The 18,718-nt window shown below is 39.4% G+C and overlaps 1 protein-coding gene across 9 annotated transcripts in view; it reads right to left on the bottom strand.

Annotated features, from left to right (window-relative positions):
- ptprk (protein tyrosine phosphatase receptor type K) overlaps window positions 1-18,718 on the bottom strand; it is a 113,224-nt gene that overhangs the window by 42,386 nt on the left and 52,120 nt on the right. For all 9 annotated transcript variants that reach the window (XM_087176277.1, XM_087176272.1, XM_087176278.1 and 6 more), the window contains exons 4-11: window positions 17,745-17,905; window positions 16,610-16,661; window positions 16,470-16,528; window positions 12,039-12,120; window positions 10,421-10,536; window positions 9,271-9,445; window positions 1,158-1,270; window positions 337-517 (exon numbers count right to left, since the gene is read on the bottom strand). In XM_087176277.1, the coding sequence (XP_087032403.1) occupies window positions 337-517; window positions 1,158-1,270; window positions 9,271-9,445; window positions 10,421-10,536; window positions 12,039-12,120; window positions 16,470-16,528; window positions 16,610-16,661; window positions 17,745-17,905 (939 nt within the window). The remainder of the gene's footprint in view (window positions 1-336; window positions 518-1,157; window positions 1,271-9,270; window positions 9,446-10,420; window positions 10,537-12,038; window positions 12,121-16,469; window positions 16,529-16,609; window positions 16,662-17,744; window positions 17,906-18,718) is intronic.

The following is an 18,718-nucleotide window of genomic DNA, read 5'->3' as shown; positions in this document are numbered from 1 at the left end:
CAGATCACTGAGCAACCACGGACTGACTAAGGCTCTCCCCTCCTTTCTTCTCCAATTCCATCCCCTGCTACATCTCTCCTCTCCTCTCACTGTCTGCTCAGAGTACAAATATCACTCCACCAACTAAAATATAGATACCAAGATAAAAAGAACAACAGTAGATGGGTGGACAGATCGATAGACAATCACACAGGCAGAAAAAGCTGTGTGCACAAGCCCAGTCAACTCAACTAAGTTTCCGGCATTTTTTCTTGCAGGCTCAAGTTCATCATGTTTTAGGTGGACGTACATCACAACATTATAGCTTCATCTGAACATTTCATGTCCATGGCCTACCTGCACATTTGGTCCTGGTAATGAGTGGTGGTCCAGGTTTGCCTGTCCCTCCCTCTCCTGGTCTGGTTAGTAAAACTCTGATCTCATACTCTGTGTCTGGGTCAAGGTGCCATAACTTGTAGTTGGGAGAGTTCACAGCGTGAGTCTCCGTCCAGCTGCCTGATGTCATGCGGTATTCAACCTGAAGGGAAGAAAATCAAATATTACATGTTGTAGTTACTTACGTGTTTCAGTGTTAATTAGAAGTCATCTTGAGTATTAATGTAGGTGTCAGATAAAGATTAAAAACATAGCTCGCTTTACCAAGATCAGATATTCTTCATCTTGCTTACTGGCTTTCTTGCCAATAGTTGATGAAAACATTGATACTACTCTTGTTAGCTTTGATTAACATTAATAGTGCAATCAGGGAGAAACACTTAGCCCGGCTGTTGCCAAAATTTTTAAGTAAAATCTGGTTGCCAACACCTGTAATTTCACTGATTAAAATGTTATATTTGATTTGTTTAATCTGTACATGCAGTAACTGTGACAAACCATGCTAGCTGTTTTTAAGATAAGCTAACTGTTTCTTGGCTATAGCTTCATGCTAACTTCCAACAAGAAAGATAAAAGGTGTGTTTCCCAAAATGTGTCACTTAGAAACCATTTTATTTTCCTGCTGTCCAGTAAAAGAATAAAATGAGCTTGTTATCGGCATCAAAGATTTATTTATTTCTTCCTGGTGTGACGCATCATCACGCCACAGTGGCTTCATACTGTGTTGTTACATGTGTACAAATTATTGCTTAAAACCTTTCATTATCTCATACAGAACGTACCTCTTTCAGTATAATAGGTCCATCGCCAAATATGGAGTTGGCATTGAGCTGGATCAGTAGGTACGTAGGGCCGACGCCTAACAGCTGGGGTGGGGCGATGGGGTGCGGAGGCTCTGAGGAGAGAAAACAATGAACAAGATCATAAAAGATGGTTTCAAAGTGCCTCACAAGATGAATGAAACACACTGAAACAAGATCACATTATAACAAAGGAGCTTAGTGGCACAAGGAACAACATACTGTAGTCTCTGTGATACAAAGCCCCATCAGTGGGACAGCTGAATGTGAAATGTGTGACCTCAAACAAATATTTTACACAAGCTACCAGACAATGACAACTATACTATACTATACTATACTATACTATACTATACTATACTATACTACTAGTCATACTATGAAAATGATATACTATGACCCAAATCATTAGGGGGAATCCTGCTGGATTAACTGCACTCACTTGCAATTTTATATAGTTAGCATAATATGGTCATGCAGGGGACCAGAGAGAAAGTGCTATTCTTCTAACACCCACTGTGTTCAGGTTTCAGTAGCTGCTGTTGTCTGGAGTTTTGTTTCAATCCTGTATCTTGTTCTTTACTTCCTTAACAAGGATAATTCAATAATCCATTCTGTTTATACGGGGCTTTTCCAGACACTTCACATAACAAGCTTTATATACAGCTACTTTCATCTAGTATCATCATGGCTACAAGCCATGATGTTTCACGCACCGATACACTCTCCTTTGCTGTGTTGTTGAAGTTTTAATGAACTTAATATTAATGTGAACACGCTTTTTCCAGCTGCTTCACGTCAAAAGCCTTCCACTTTCTAAACGAGACACTGGACAACTTTTATTGAGAAGCAGTCTTGATTATAGTGACCGACAATTTCACATGTTCACACTGTTAAAATAATGGCTTTTTATCATTTACACATAGATTCCTTTTGCATTACGTTACTTACGGCTTAATTCAGATAAGACAAGACATTTATGTGTGCTAGTGTGATATTTTCAGGAAGAGTTGAAGCCTCTGAGGAACCGTGGTGACTTTCAAAAGTAATGAAAGAAGCAGAGTGAGCACAGGTTTATGAGTGTTTGACTTTAAAACTATTTCTGTTAAAATCATAATTGATGACCATCCTGAACAAGAGGTGCACGCGCCCCTGCTTGTCCTCTTGTGAATCTTTGAATAAATTTCCTCATAAATTTCGTAATTTAATGTTATTAGACAGTGAATTCTGATAATGAAGTCCACTGGGGCATAAGCAGAATATGACAAACACTAAGTTAACCTCTTGTGCCACTGATCACAAACTTGAAATTGGCTTTTCTCAGTGCTTTGTGGTTTATTGAATTGATTTTCTTTCTTTACCTGCTGCAACCTTAACTTTAACCTGATGCCATTCAATTCAGATTCGTCAGGTCAGTCTCTCATAGTCAGATTCATGACATGAAATTTACGTAAAAGTGATTAGTGTGCTTATGACCTCGGCCAAGGAGGTTATGTTTTCGACCTTGTCTGTTAGTTGGTTTGTCCTCAGATTACACAAAAAGTACAGCACAAATTTGCACCAAACTTAATGGAGGGAAGGGGCAAGGGGCACAAAAGAACAAATTACATTTTGGTGCAGATGCAGGAATTTTTTATCACTTTCTGAACATTGCAAGATAGGACATTTTTCAACGTTTTTGACAATTTCTCAGGCAATAATGCTTGGATTTTTGTGTAAAAAAAAAGAAAAAAAAGAAAAGAAAATCTGACACATTCATAGAGCTGAGACCTATGAGTTTATACGGTTTGGTGCAGATCCAGATAATAATCTGGATCTGGTAGAAGAAAATGTTTGGCTCTGGCAGGGCTATGCCCTCTGCTGAGTGCCATTCTAGTTCAAACATGAGATCAACAGTATATTTAAGTAATGAGGTGCACCTCTGAAAGGGGCTTTGATGAGTAATTGCTTGTTAACTACAATATAAATAGGTCTACATCACCAGTTTTGGACATTTTTTTCTGCATGTTTTTCAGCAGGATCAGGGGCTCTGACCACAGCTGCTCATACTACCATTTGGTGCACTGTATCTCAATGTAAAGTCAATTTCACAAATTTTGGGAAAGTTTTCTCAACCTGATCTCTCTACACCTTGTTTTTGACTTGCACAGATTTAGCCAGGGGAACAGTAAGGTATCATCACCTTCAGCTGCTTGGATAAGACTGTATTTTATAAATACGGCAGTAAAATATTAAATTGTTTTGACAGAATTTGATTGATTGAGCAATGACATTTGAATTTTTGACATCAAACATTGTATACAGCTACTGCTACATACTGTAGTTTTCATTATGCACGTGCTTTGAGAATGTGATAAAATAATGTGTGTATATACTTGTACGTAAATGTGATGGATGTGTGATGGTTCAGGGCCAGTCAGTCAGATCAGAGCTAACTGTCACACATCTGTGATTGACAAGCCTAAAGCGCAATACACACAACCTTAAAACACTCAGCATCAAAGGTTCCTCTACTTGACACATACACACACACAGATCAACACATGAATTAATCACATATAATCTCCATACACACACATATACACACACACACACACACACACACACACACACACACACACACTGTGTTCTATCTCAACGACAGTAAATCATACAGACTGTATCTCAGACACGTTCTCAAAGACACTGCTAAGAAATGCTGCTATCTGTAAGGAGATAGGGAAAAATGTTTTTTTTGCAATCCAGCTTCAATCATATCATATCAAAGTGAGTATTATCTAAATTAAATGTGTGTGTGTGTGTGTGTGTGTGTTACTGTGCATGTTATTCCATTAATAGTTATATTTTGCATTGCTGTCACCTCATTTCCTCTTTATGTGGATGTGAATCTGTGTTTGTTTACATTTCTGTGTGTGTGTGTGTGTATGTTGAATGTGTGGCTGTCAGAGAGGTGCAGGCTGGGAAGTGTCTTTTTTAGCAAAAGATGAAACACTAGTTTGACAGCACATGCGCGTGTGCAAATGCAAACACACACACACACGCACACACACACACACACACACACACACACACACACACACACACACATACACACAAGCAGACAGAGTTGAATTCAGATAATGAATGTTGAAGTGGCTTCAGAAAACCAACGACGTCAACAACATGTCAGCTCGCAATGCCATCAAATAAACAAAGTAAACAACTTGATGATTAACAATCAAATAAAAGAAATAAAGCAAAAACTCAATTTATTCAAGCATAAAAGAACAGTGGGCTCGCCTGCTTGAAGCTTGTGTGTTACCTTGAATAGATGTTTGCGTGTTACTTAAAAACCTATTGAAAATCCAAAAGATAAATAATAGACGTAAAAATGAAGCAGTAAAGAATGTAAGTGGGTCATTATGTGACTCCAGAGAAAAAACAAGAGCTGGAACGGGTTCATGCTTTTGATTTCTCTGCTTTTTTTTTTTTTTTTCATCACTTGTCATTTGTACAGTTGACCTAAAAAAAATATAACAAATCATCAATGGTGTTGTTTTTGCGATGGGTTTCTTGTCACCATCTTGTTTATTATTAATCACATGTGAACCCCTCTCATCATTTCACATTTTTTGGGTCAAATTTAAATGATAAAAAGAAAACAAATCAACACTGGGAAAACGTCAAATGTGTGCGTCGTTTCTGACCTGACCCATCTCCTTGATTAATTTGTTTTCACTGTCACTCGCTTTCTTCAGTGATATTAGCATTAATATAAACTCCTGGGGCATCGATAGATGATTAAAGATTTATGATGTAGTTAATAAACAAGACAGAGACAGACAGACCAACAGAAAGGAAGTTGTTGGTGACTGGCGCCCACTAGGCATGTTCTCCTCTGTTGTCCATCGTCAGCAACCTTGTCAATAAAGTTTAGCTTTCACGGACTGCTGCTGACATCACTATGGTACTCACTGGAGGACATCTGACCTCCAGAACTAGAGAGGAGTGTATGAGTGTGCAAGTGTGTGTGTGTGTATGTTTCAGTCATATCAACAGCCAACAGTGGTAGTAGGTTTTCTGTAGTTCCATAATGCCTCAAGCTCCACCTGCCACTGTTACTTAGAGTGAGAGAGAGTGCGTGTTTGTGTGTGTGTGTTTGTGTGAATGATTAAATGTAAGAAAAGGACATTTTAGAAGTGGACCAATACAGGTTTAAGACAGTTGTATGAACTCAAGTCAGTTGTGTGCTCTCATAAGCTGTGTGTGTTTGTGTGTATGCAGGTGTGTGACAATAATATTGCAGGAGATTTCTAGGCCATGAGTTGTGTGTAATGCAGGCTGGCATGGTGATGTATTGGTGTGTGTGTGTGTGTGTCTCTGTGTGTGTGTGTGTTATATGAGCTGGCGCGATGATGCACTCTGTCACCGTAGGAACCAGAGGGCAAAGCTTTATTAGAGTTTGTTTCTGATCAAACCACTAGTGACACACACACATAAACACATACACACAGTTAAAGTCCATCTCTTTGTCTCTCACACACAACAATCATATATACAGTGTAGATTTCTATTTGTCTAAAATAAAACTTGTGGGAGCAGAAATCATTGAACTTATCTATCTTGGAGAAACACCTAGCCGAAATACCTACCGAGACTAGTTCTTCAATCAACTATTTTGATAATTGATTAACAGTTATTTGTATTATTATTTGTTATTAAAGTTATTCATTTAAACTGAATAAATAAATAAATAATAGTAATCTGGATGTCTACCTGACTGCTGGTTGGACAAAGCAAGCAATCTGAAGACATCACCTTACTTTCTAAGATAGTGTAATGGATATTTTATTGACAAAATGATTAATCGAGGAAATAGTAGGCTTAGATAATTAATAATAGGCTAATAAAAATAACTGTCAGTTGTAGATCTATTGAATATATTTGGGTTTTAGACTGTTGCTCTGTTGATAAGCCAAAGCGAGCAATTTGAAGACATCATCTTGTGATAAAGTAAACAAATGACTGGCGAATAATTGTGAAAAAAGAATTAACAGGATATTTTCATATTTTTGCTTGTGGGAGAGAGAATAAAATGTCTTCGAGGATGATCTAGGAATCCCATGTCACACCTCTCACGTTCCCATGATGCACCTCTGTCTACAAAATGTGCTTCTTTTCTCTGATCTTGACAGCTCCAGGATACAGGGGGAGAAGATAATCGCACATCTCTGTCATCTACATGTTATAAATATCAATAGACCAGGCCTGTGCGTACCTGCAGCAAGGCAATCTCATATAACCCAGTGGACCACTTTTCAGGCTTTGAAGATGAAACCTGGGTTACTGTCCTACTGCCAAACATTTTTAATGTATACAAGTCATGTTTTGGCACCTCCCTATGATCCGTTCTTCCACTTTCCTTCAGAATCCTACCAGATACACGATTCCTCCACTAGTGTCCCGTCCCTCATCTTTCTCCCTCTCTCTTCAATGTATCTATAAATAAATATTACAATTTTCAGAGTAAAAACATTAGCAATGCAGCTTAACTCTGTCCATATTCATGGCCGTCAATGTCCTGCAGGAACCTCAAATCTCCAACACTTTTCAAGAAGTGAAATAAACATATTCCCTGTTTCTTTGATTTCTCTCTAGCTCTCATCTCCCATCTGATATTTCTAATAAATAAACATGAGGCTCCTCTCCTTCCACATTCATACATGCAGCCCTCATTCTTTTATTGTGATATCTTTCTAACAACCAGACTCTGGATCAATATTCATAATCACCAATATCCCTCAGAGCTCCGAAAAGCATCTTTTCATGGATTGTGAAAGTGGCTTTTTTTTTTTTTTCAAGCTGATGCCTGGCCATGAAACGCACTGTGCTCAATGTGTCTTATTGAACCTGCATCTATTTTCATAAATGTAGATTGGTCCTATTCATGTTTAGACACATGTCTCATGCTGTGCAGATTCCTCATCTCCCTCCTCTTTGCCTTCTCACATTAGAAAAAAAAAAAAGCTCTTCAGAATAAATAAACATTAGCCACTTAATGTATTCATACTAACACGGCAAGGTCCCGCAGAGAAAGTGTGTCTCCAAAACCGCCAGATTTCCATGACCAAAGAAGAAACAAAGCTATTCATTCCCAGTGTGGGCTGCAACACTAACCCTGGTTGTGTTAGTGTCCTGCTCAAGCGACACCGAGAGTTGAACCCCTAAACCGGACAGTGTAAGAGCTCCATTATCTGAGCCACACTAGCAAATATTCATATTTGTGGTGGAAGCTTCTGCTTTGATTTCTCATTTCTTTCTCCTCTGCCATCTCTTATGCAGAATAATAAACATGACTCTGCTCAGCTGTTTACATATTCAGACATATCCCTGATTCAGATATGGATATTCTTTGGATAATGAGCTGACTATTTACATTTAACTTTTCTTCACCATCTCCTCTTCTCTCTTTGCTCATCCTCCTCTGTCTCCCATTTCTCCCCCCTCCTTTCTGTCACTCCTGTATCGTTCTTTCTGAATCTCTTTCGCCTTTACCCTCTCCCTCTCTGCCCTCCTCCTCTGTCTCTCTCTGGGAGATGAATAGAATATGTAAGCTATTGGATGTGAATGAATAAAGCATCCCGTCTCAAACACACATTGGTGACACCTTATTAACCACATGTCAGCTGCACATGACAGCTGGAGCACACACACAATTTCCACTCACACACAGCTTGCACATGTGCACATAGACACCAGTGCAGCTGGGTCATAGCCACACACAACACACACACACACACACACACACACACACACACACACACACGTACAAAACACAAGGCTGGTGTACACACATCTACATACACACACACAAACTCTCCTCATTAGTGTACATTGTGTTAGTGACTCACATTTTATCAGTCTGACACAGTGAATGTGCGTTTGATTGGAAAGACGTTTCATATTCTAAAAGTCAGACATAATGCAAAGTTATTCATAACACAAAATCTATAACTGGGTCAAAAAAAAACTTTAGTCAACAACAGGTTCACGGAAAGATTCAAATTAACTTTAACCATTGATCACCCTCCCCTGAACAGTGACTGTCCAATATCAGCTTAGCAACCTGTCAAGCTTTGTATTTCTCAACGTATTGAAGTGGTGTAAGAGTGATACTCTGTATACAAAGAGTTTGGAGGGTGGTGTCACTTCTTAGCATCTCCAAAACCAAAAACACAGGAGCAAAACTTAAAGACACCTATTAAACAGTATGTGTATGTGCCCTAACATAATCTGCAAACATTAGCATGTTCAGCTAACTAGTTTACAGTAGTAACCTAGTGTTTACCTCTGAAGCATCAAATTAGCATACCATTAACCTACTACATTGATTTGTGGGGTTATAAATTATGTTCAGTAAAAACCCTGATCATGATAGAATATCCACTACGCAGTTTTTGGGGAAGCTGCTTGTGGATGCTGTTAGTGTTTATCCAGCTCGTTCACTCAACACATAAGCAGGAGGACATGGTCTACGAAGGCACGACCTCTGAAGACAACAGCGACTGTGAACACTGAAGCAAAATGAGACGATCTGGTCTCAAGTGAAACATACTTTTTGAATATTCAAATAATAAAGTATAATTCCAACCTCTGTCTGACTTTACCCGCTGAGTAAACTAAGCAAGCAAAGAGTCTGCCAATTGATTGATCGATGGAAACATAAAAGTCAGCCAGAGATGGTGTTTTAAACCAGTGAAACTTGGTTAATTAGCAACCTAGCTAGAGCTGATAAAAGCAAAATTGACAGTCACTCAACAGAAATAAGAAGCCTGCTTTTGCTAATGGTTAATCTGGCGCTGATATGACTGTAAACTGCATATGTGCTTTGCGAAAACAGAAAAGCTTGACAGGCTCAGTGAACAGTCAGCTGGCTTCCAAAAATACTGAACCACCTTTTTTACTTTCCACTAAAAGCTACCTACGAAAGCAGAGAAAATAATCTCTGAAAAATATTAAATATAAACTCAGAGAAAAAAAACAGGAAAGAACACAAAGTACAGAGTTGACAGCAAATCAATTAGATAACCTTGAAAATATGTTTTTAAATCCTCACCTCTGACGATAAGACCGGCAAAGTTAGACACCCCGGAGCCGCGTTCTGATTGGGTGACGCAGCGGTACAGATCTTGATCCTGATTAGTGACTTCTTTGAGGTGGAAGGAGGCAGCAAATCGTCTGTGGTTGATGTTTTTGGTCTGAGCCACGGGAATATCTTCTCCATTTCTCCTCTGAATCACAGACAGACAAGCGCACAGAGAAGATCAGGTGCTGCAGGGGCTATGCAGAGTTAACTGCCTTGCTCAAGGTCACAAGGCAGCACTGGACCACACACGCCCGCGTGCACACACACACACACACACTTACACCCCCTCCCCTACCTCACTGACAGCAGGTTTGAAGGTCATGACTACAATAGAGCCATAATGAAATCAGGAGCTATTAAACTCTTAATCATGTTAGCTGCTAGAATGTGTGGCCTGGAGTCACTCTGTGTGTGTGTCAGTGTGTGTGTGTGTGTGTGTGTGGACAACACTTTATTATTGGATGTACCAGTCCTGAGGGTGGCACATTTAGTAAACTGTTTCATCTCTATGTGTTTGTTTATTTCTACACTATTATACTGGATGCATACAAATATATATATACATTTCTATTTGTTTCTATTTATTTATATCTACTTATTTATTAGGTACATGGCACATCAATCAACATCAGAATGTAAAGGAAATAAAAATCTTCAGTCCTTTCTCAGAATTAAAAGGTGTCATATTAAGTGTCATATTAAAGAGCTAGTTCCCCAAAGTTACAAACATTTTTTTTTTCACCAGGTTCTGAGATATCCGTCTGAGATATCTTATAAAATGGAGGTGAATTTAATTAGTTAGAGCTGCTCAAAGCACTGAAAAAGTACACTTAAAACAACTGTCAACTGTTTTTATAAAGATAATTTATTTGGTAGAAAGTAGTTCAAATGAACTGAAACATTATTTCTTAAATGAGGTGATGCTTCGAATTCTGTGAGCATAACAAACAACAATTTATTTCACTTCAATTTTATTTGGGAGAAGGCAGAAATCTAAGAAAAAACACATATCTCAAAACCGGGGAAAATAAAACCAAAGCTATTCTGTATATATTTCTTAGTGCATAGAAACGTGGTTTTGCATTTGTGTGTGTGTGAATGTGCATCTGTATAGCCATACCTGTAGCCAGAGTTTGTTGTTCGTCGTATCTCGTCCCGTAGCGATACACTGAAATGTGGCATTTTGTCCGGCGTTCACCTCAACGTCCCCAAGACGCAGAAAATGAGGGGATTTATCTATAAGAAATGTGGTCAACAAATGAAGGGAATTAGAGTTTACAGCAAGGTTATGTGTCTCTGAGGTTTAAAATGTTTTCTGTTTCATTTCATTTGCCTGTTAAAAGTGGAAATGAGGTGACGGAGCCAGAGGGAGTTAAGGATACAAACAGGTCGGGTTATCACAAACACACTGTATACATTTAAGGACATTTTATAACCCTTGGGAATATGTTCATTATTACCGCGATTAGATTCTACCGGAGTCAGATGAAACCAAACCACCGTGCTGCATTGCCACTGGAAGGTAACATCAGTATCAGATCCAGTATATGTAATTCCCATAGCTTCTGGTTCTTAACTACTAATGTGGAAGAAGGCTTTCAGACCCTGAAGATGCAGTTCAGCTATGACATTTTTATTCTGGGGAGGTGATTGCAATCATAGATAGCAGCTCCTATGGTGAATGAAAAAACACACACACACACACACACACACACACACACTAACTTGCACACACGCATTCATGCAAGCGCGCGCACACACACAAACCTGTGTGTCCAGAAATGCAGCTGTGAGAATGAATGCTTCCACTGTGGAGACTAAGTACTAATTCCTTTTCAAATACTTGCTCCTTCCTATTAGGAGTGCTGCTCCTCTGCCTTTAAAAGACTGGGGCTCTTCTTTTTATATTTCCTCAGATTCCGGGTCGCTTCAGTGACAAAATTAATGTCCAGAAATTTCTTTCAGAGGCATATCGACAACTTCTGACAGAGACTAGAACAGCAGGGATACCGGGACCTCACAAACTGTACAAGGGGACAGTTTATTTCTATGACTTATAATCAATAGAATCTATTAAGAAACAAAATTGTCCTCAAAGATTTCAGTGCTGCTGGTAGACAGATGAGCAGTTGTAATTGCTTCCTTTCAAACATGAGGGCCCTCCAGGAACCCGCCTTATGGCTTTAGATTAACGGACACTTGTGTTAACAGTAACAGTTTGTCGTCACAACTCTTTTTTTGGGGCCTCTAGCAGTAAGGAAACACTTGAGCAAAGGAGAGAAGAAGGCTTGAGACGTAGCGAGAATTTAAAATGGATCGCAGCCCTCATCTCTTTCCTGTCACTATGAGACAAGACAGCTACTGTTCACTGTGTGTGTATGTGTGTGTGCAACTGTGTGTGGGTTAAAGAGAGAGAGAAAGAAAGTGCTGAGTGGTCAAAATCTTCTCTCTCCATGATTGCCCTAATACTGTCTCATTTCCCGCTTCACTCTCTCCTATTCCCCCTTTCTCTCTTTTTCTCCTCCTCACAATCTCTCTCTCTCTCTTTATTTCTCTCATTTTTCTCTACGACTTGTCTTTCTCCTCTCGCTGCATCCCTCCTCTCCTGTGTCACCTTCCCACTTATCTACCCATTCAACTGCAACAGAAACCATCCCAGGTACAGTCTAATTAGTGGCCAAAGCTATCAGCGTCTACTCAGCGAACTAGGACTAATTGCTGGCATGCTAATGACTCACCGCATGGATAGCTGAGCACCTGAATGTCGTCTATGGCGATGAAGCCAGCTTTGCTGTCCGAAACCTCTGCTTCAAATATGACCTGAGAAAAGAGAGAGTGGTTGAATTTGTGTGTTGTTTTATTTGTTTACATTTGTATTTGAAAAATATATCTTTACAAGTAACACTCCTCGGTTACACTGTAAAAGGAACAGTCTGAGTAGTGAGCACATACAAAGTGTACAAAAACAAAAAATACAACAACAGCAAAAACATTGGAAATGCCAGAGGAAACTGAAATAACATAACCTGCAAATGCTCTGCAGGCAAATCACAAACCCTCTACGGCACTGTTACCACATCATAAATGCATAAACTGATTTTAGAACTAAGCAAGACACTTGCCAATTAAATTTGCTGTCAAAGTGATGGATCCAATCCGAATTGTCGCATAATACACTGACGGCCACCAGTGATATGCATAACACTAGTTAAATACAAAGCTGCCATCCTGACTGCAGCTGGATTTATACATTCTGGCCAAAAACTCAGGAAGGATAAAAGAAATGCTTCCTGTTGGATCATAGTAATCTGCTTTGGCACACATAAAATGTCCACCAAAGAAATGATAAGTAGTGAATAAGATTAAGTAATGAAACCCAATGTGGTAGGGTAGAAAATGAAGGGTTAGAGCTTATCTATTTGTTTTTCATTCCCTTTCCATCCCTCTACTTCCTTTTTTACTTATTTTTCTACACCTGCTTCTTTTCTTATTGCGACCACATTGTGCCTCCATGAGAACTGCACCATCGTCCATATTATAGCTGCTGAGAAATTAATTTAAATCTCAGAAATTTAGCTTGGTCAGTCCACTGTAACCACTGGTAAACATTACCTCCTAAACATTGGCATGTTAGCATTTTAATTGTGAGCATGTTAGCTCAAAGCACTGCAGTGTTTCAGTGCAGTGTAACAGAGCCGCTAGCATGGCTGTGGACTCATGAACTGGTATGAACAAACGCAACTCAGCAGAATCCCTTTGTCTGTATTTCAATAGACAAGAAAGAGGGAATAACGAGTTGTTTTTTGATCAAATAAATAGAAAGAGGAAAATAGCAAAATGTGGAAAGGGATGTTCAGATTAAGGCCCTTAGTTGTGATTTAATAATTCATTGTGGTTGTTTTTATTGCAAAATCTCTAAATCCTGTATTTCTAGTAGAGTGTTCGTTTTGCATTCAACAGGTGCCTCCATTTACCACCATCTCAGTTCATCAACTCATGTTCTGAATAGAGACGGTTCTCTCCACTATCCTCATCTATCTCATCTATCTCATCTTCCCTCTGTCCTCCTTGTCCACATGTTAGCCCTCCTACTCCCTCCACTTGTCATCATCCCTCTTCCTAAACATTTCCCTCTCCCCTAATTTCTCTCTTTCTGCCTCTCTCTTGCCGCCTCTGTTTTCTAACAGCGTTTACTCAGAGAGGAGCACTGTAATGAACAGGGGAAGGGGAGGGAGGAGAGGAGGTCGCTATCAAAAAGAGAGACAGAGGCAGAAAGAGAGCGAGGGGGTGAGCAGTTGTTGTCATTCATCACCTGTAAAAGGAAATCTGCCGTGAACTGTTTACCCATAGCTTATCATCCCCTGCTTGTCACACTCTGCCCCTCTCTGTCTCCCTCCCCTACCAATCTATCTCGTCTCTCTTTCCTATCATCTTTCACTCATAGCTCACTGTGGAGCACAGCAGAGAGACATCAGTTGACTTTTAATACCTTCATTTCTGTCTGTCTGAAGACCGGCTTGCCTGCCTGTCTCTCTGCCTCCACAGTCTGCTGATCGCCACTTGTTATGATGCCCATGTTTTTTTTGGTAGCAGTAACATGACCTAATAATCTCTTCCCTTTTATCTGCACAAGGAGGCTACATGTGCAAATGTATGAAATTATTTCAAAAATGTACTTTTTGCATTTAATTCGGTATAAATACCCAGAGGAGTTTTAAGTCATGTCTCGAGTCAGCTGAAACAAGTCCAAGCCAAGTCTCATGTCGTGTCAAATCGAGCCTCAAATGCTGAAGGGCATGTCCAAGACACAAGTCTAACATGTCCAAGTAACAAGTTACTATTATAATGAAATGGCATTTGAATGTTTTCTCATCAAAGCTTTGGTAATAGTGGTTTTCTTTACATGCTGCTAAGACCAAGTCTATTCAATGCATAGGTCTAATAGTAACATTTTCAAAATAAAAAAACAGCACTAGTGTGGCATGCAGCTGTCACTATTGTTGAAAGACTTCATCAGCTAAAAACTTGAGATTTAAATTTAAGTTCTTGTTGCTTTTGTTTTGTTTTCAAATCTCAAGCCAAATCTTCAAAGTTTCACAGCAGTCAAATCAGAGACCCAAGTTTCATTTTTGTGACTTTTCGAGTCAAGTGTGCAGCTCTGTTAATGATGATGCATTTCTGAGAGTGCGTTTTGAATGATTTCCTCAAAGTCCGGGACAATAGAAACCTGGATGCTCATTTTGCTGTTTGCTCTCTGAATCTACTCATTAGCCACTTGAATTCAGCAACTCGTGGATCTGATGTCGGTCACCTGAGAGGAGATAATATGTCGTTCATGAAGGTGTCAAACACTCGCTGACTCACTGGTCTCATCAGTGGGAGGCAGCATTACTGATAGCTTGTGTTTACAAGTTCGCACATGGGCAGAGCAGCTCTGAAACGCTGAAGGCTGAGGACTGACATATCATCAGTCTGCAGTAGGGTTGGGTTATAGCAAACATCCTCTTATCAGCCAATCACATATATCACTTTGATGTATGCATGTATGGGCACAGAATCAAAAATGTTTAAGCCTGCAGGGAGGGGACGTTTTTCATTTCATGTTATAGTCTGAATCCTAAGATATGTCAGCTGGGTCCAAGCACCTGCCGTCTCTAAACATGTACTTGTATGACCCAAAGGTTATATATGTTAAACAGGGAAAAACACAGCAGGGGGATTTATAATAGATATGTAAAACAAAAACAATCTTTCTAGTAACACAAATTCTGAAATTCATGCCAGTAATATGTTTAAATGTCTTGTTTTGTCTGACAAACAGTCCCAAGATATTACATTTAATATCATATATGACAAAGATAAAGAAATCCTCACATTTGAGTTGCAGGAACCAGCACATTTTGGGCACATTTCAACCAATAATTATCAAAGAGTTGCCAAAAATGAGCAGTTTGATTGACTAATCATTTAATAGACTAATCATGTCAGCTCTAATTAAGTAAAAATTTGGTTGGTTAACTGCATTGAGGTCTAGTGACAGTCAAGAAACTCTCATCAGTCTGATGTTGTCTTAATGTGCAGAGAAAGAGAAGATCAAGGCAAAAACCTAATTAGAAGGTCTAAGGTCTACCTGAGTAGTGCTGCATGGGTGTGTGTGCATTTATGTGATCATCTATTCTTGTATGAGGGTGTGTGTGTGTGTGTGTGTGTGTGTGTGTTTGTGTGTGTACTTAATCTTGTGGACATGTGCCTAGCCTTCCCCTGGTGGAACCAGTCTCATTACAACTCAAGCTAAAGTGCTAACACAGAAACATGTTCCAACATGAAAAAAAAAATTGCTTCATAACCTCAAATCCAATAACCTGTTTCATAGCCTGAAAAACCTACATAAGCCTCAGCAAACCAGGATGATTATGTTCAATTAAAACATGTTGACACACGAGTTTCACGCTGGTGATCTCCTCCCATAGTCACTGAGGGGGACTGGGCTCCAGATGGGCCATTTGGAGGATGCTTTCACACTTTGCCTTACAGTAATATTATATGTTCCCCGGGCTGTGTTTTAACATGATCAGTGTGTGTGTATGCCTGCGAGGACATTCACAGACAAGCTCACATTTGTCAACACCAGGCAACAAACAAACACGCACACACACACACACACACACATACATACACACACACAGAGATCATGTTGACTGACATGAATTAAGAAAGAAGAAGAAGAAGAAGAAGAAGAAGAGACAAACACACATGTTCAGTATAATGTAATCATCTGCTGCTCCTACTTCTGTGAACCTTATAATGTTCATTTTAAACAGATTTTTATTAAAAACACATACAGGACAGAAAAACATTGACAACCATGTTTGTATCCGGCATTGTGACGCTCACCCGTGCAAACAAACACACATACACATAAACACACACCCGCCTCGTTTTCCTCAGTGTGTTTCTAGCCTAATCGTCACCTCCTGAGCCTCAGTCAACACAAATAAATCAGCCGCCTGCCTCACAGCATGTGCATGTGTTTGTATTTGTGTGTGCATTGTGTCTGTGTAGTCACATGTACATAAAAAAAAATAAAGGAAATAAAGATATATGCACATAATGAAGGAATCATGTATGAACACGGCTGTTGTTATGCTGGTTGTTATGTAGCGAGTTACCTGATATTCATTAGGCCAAAAAGTGGAGACGGCCAGTTCAGCTCTCAGCCAGTCTTTACCTGAATGACAACAAAATCGAAGTCAATGGAATAAAATCACAATAGTGTCAGAATAAGATATGAATGAGTGGTAGTCTTTACCGGTGTAGGAGGTCACGTTCCATATGGGGTTGGCTAAAGGACCCTTGTTAACCTACCACAAAACACAAATAAAATATCTTGGTCATAAAATATTTCACACAAAATTGAACATGGTAACACAGCTGTTCACTGTATTTAGTAGTCTACTGAGAAAGGTTGCCTGAAATGTATTAAATTCCACAACAACAGCAATAATAATACATAATAATACATAATTAGACTCTGTAAGCCAGTGTTTTTGCTTCTGTCGGAGGTCAGGGTCCGTTACAGTGCAGACCCTCTGGGCTCGGCGCACAGTGTCTTCTTCAAGGGCACTTTAGCAGGGAAGATGTTTGTAGAAATGTGAGTGTGACCTTAAGTGATCACGTTTATGAGCAGTCAGAACCAGTAAATGGTAAAACCAGTAAAAGTGCAATCTTCTGTTAACCTTTACAAGCAAATGTGTTTTCTAACAATTTCCACAAATTGCAAGAAAATGTTAGAGGAGGAGAAGAGGATTAGAAGTCACGAGTCTTCTGGGAGGGAATTAAGTTTGATTCATTGCATCAGTATGACACATGTGTCCACTCTGATTCATTTCTCCATGAGGCTTGTTTGCTGCTTTAAAAATCAATATTTTACTGTAAAATTGACTTTCAATGCTAAGTTAAGCATTCATACACAAAGTCTTGGTTAAGTCAAAGCAGTTTGCAACATCTATCACACTGTAGCTGGATTGTTTGCGGCTGTGTTTCATAAAATCCAGACCACATTTCCCATAAACCCTGTTTTGTTTTGTTCTAACTAAAGAGGCTCTTCCCCATCTGCCAGACACACAGAAAGCTTTAACTCTGCACTTCCACTCTTGTGGAGATAAAACAAACTTTTGTTTTGAAATTGTCCCATGAAATCAAACCCTGCCTTACACAATGTAAATGTGTAAGTCACAATGTAAATTGTGTGAGGCAGCGGCTGGTTAGTAGACTTACATTTGGTCTTGTTTAATGTTAATATGTCCATGTGTCACAAGGGAAGGGCAGTTTTTCTGCTGGAAATGTTAAACCATAAAAATTGAACCAGTGTGATCAGGCTCAGTCCATTAAGACAAATAAACCCTTGTATTTCTATTGTATTCTACTGTGTTGATGCTCAATACCTTCACCAGGACATTAAGGGTGCCGGGGCTGGAGCCGTCAGGGCTGGTGAGGAGATAGTTGAAGTCGATACAGTGGGTGTCGTTTTCCTTCATGACTGGCAGCTGAAATCTGGCCTTTTCGCCAACATCATACTGAGAGACGTCCACATACATGTAGGAACCTTGACACAGAGACAAAGACAAGGAGAAGGTCACCAAAGATAAAAAAATAAAAGCAACATCACAACATCTAGACCTTCTCTATTTGGAAAGTGCCTTGAGATAACTTACGTTGTGAATTGCCGCTATAAAAATAAAATTTTAATTGATTTGACTTGAAATTGAGGTGGATCTGGTTCACGTTGTTTCGTGAATCTGACATGAATCACGACCCATTAATTCCCCCCATTCTTTTCAGGCAGCTGTTTGTGCTCTTACCCCACATACCGGCTGCAATTCGCGGCTTGAACAGACTAGCAATGGTGCCCTCTGAGGAGGTTGTTAGTGTAAAGACGCAGCGAGTATTGGGACTGGACTTGTCAAAGAGTAGGCTGTGTGCCCACGGCTTGCGACAGATAGCTGCATCAGTTCTGTGAAGTAAAGTGAAGTGAGTGAATCAAAGTATAAAAAGGCTATATATTATATCGTTTTGAAACTACTCTAAAGATTTCCCCGTGTTTTTCTGGTTTTCCCTAATAGTACTTCCATGTAGTTCCTATTTATTATTAACTCCTCCTTTTAAGTGGTTAAGACTGCTTGTCAGTTAAGTTGGTTTAAACCCTTGTCTTTTTTGTGGAGGAAAGGAACAACTATTGCTTACTGCATGCTCTGTTTTTGCAAATTTGGTAAATATTATTTTTTATTGCACATCGGTTTTGGTGTTATTGCACAATCTTGTGATACTTGTCACTTTAACTGTACTTTAACTTTTCACTGTACATTGTGTGGTGTGCATGTGACAAATAACAAACTTATAATCACCACTTATCCCTCAC

This window comes from Seriola lalandi, unplaced genomic scaffold (assembly GCF_002814215.2).
Source record: "Seriola lalandi dorsalis isolate HSWRI2012SDOR001 ecotype SW California unplaced genomic scaffold, Sedor1 jcf7180002054544, whole genome shotgun sequence".
NCBI lineage: Eukaryota > Metazoa > Chordata > Actinopteri > Carangiformes > Carangidae > Seriola > Seriola lalandi.
Note: the sequence above shows the minus strand (reverse complement) of the source record. Positions and strands in the feature narration are given on the sequence as shown.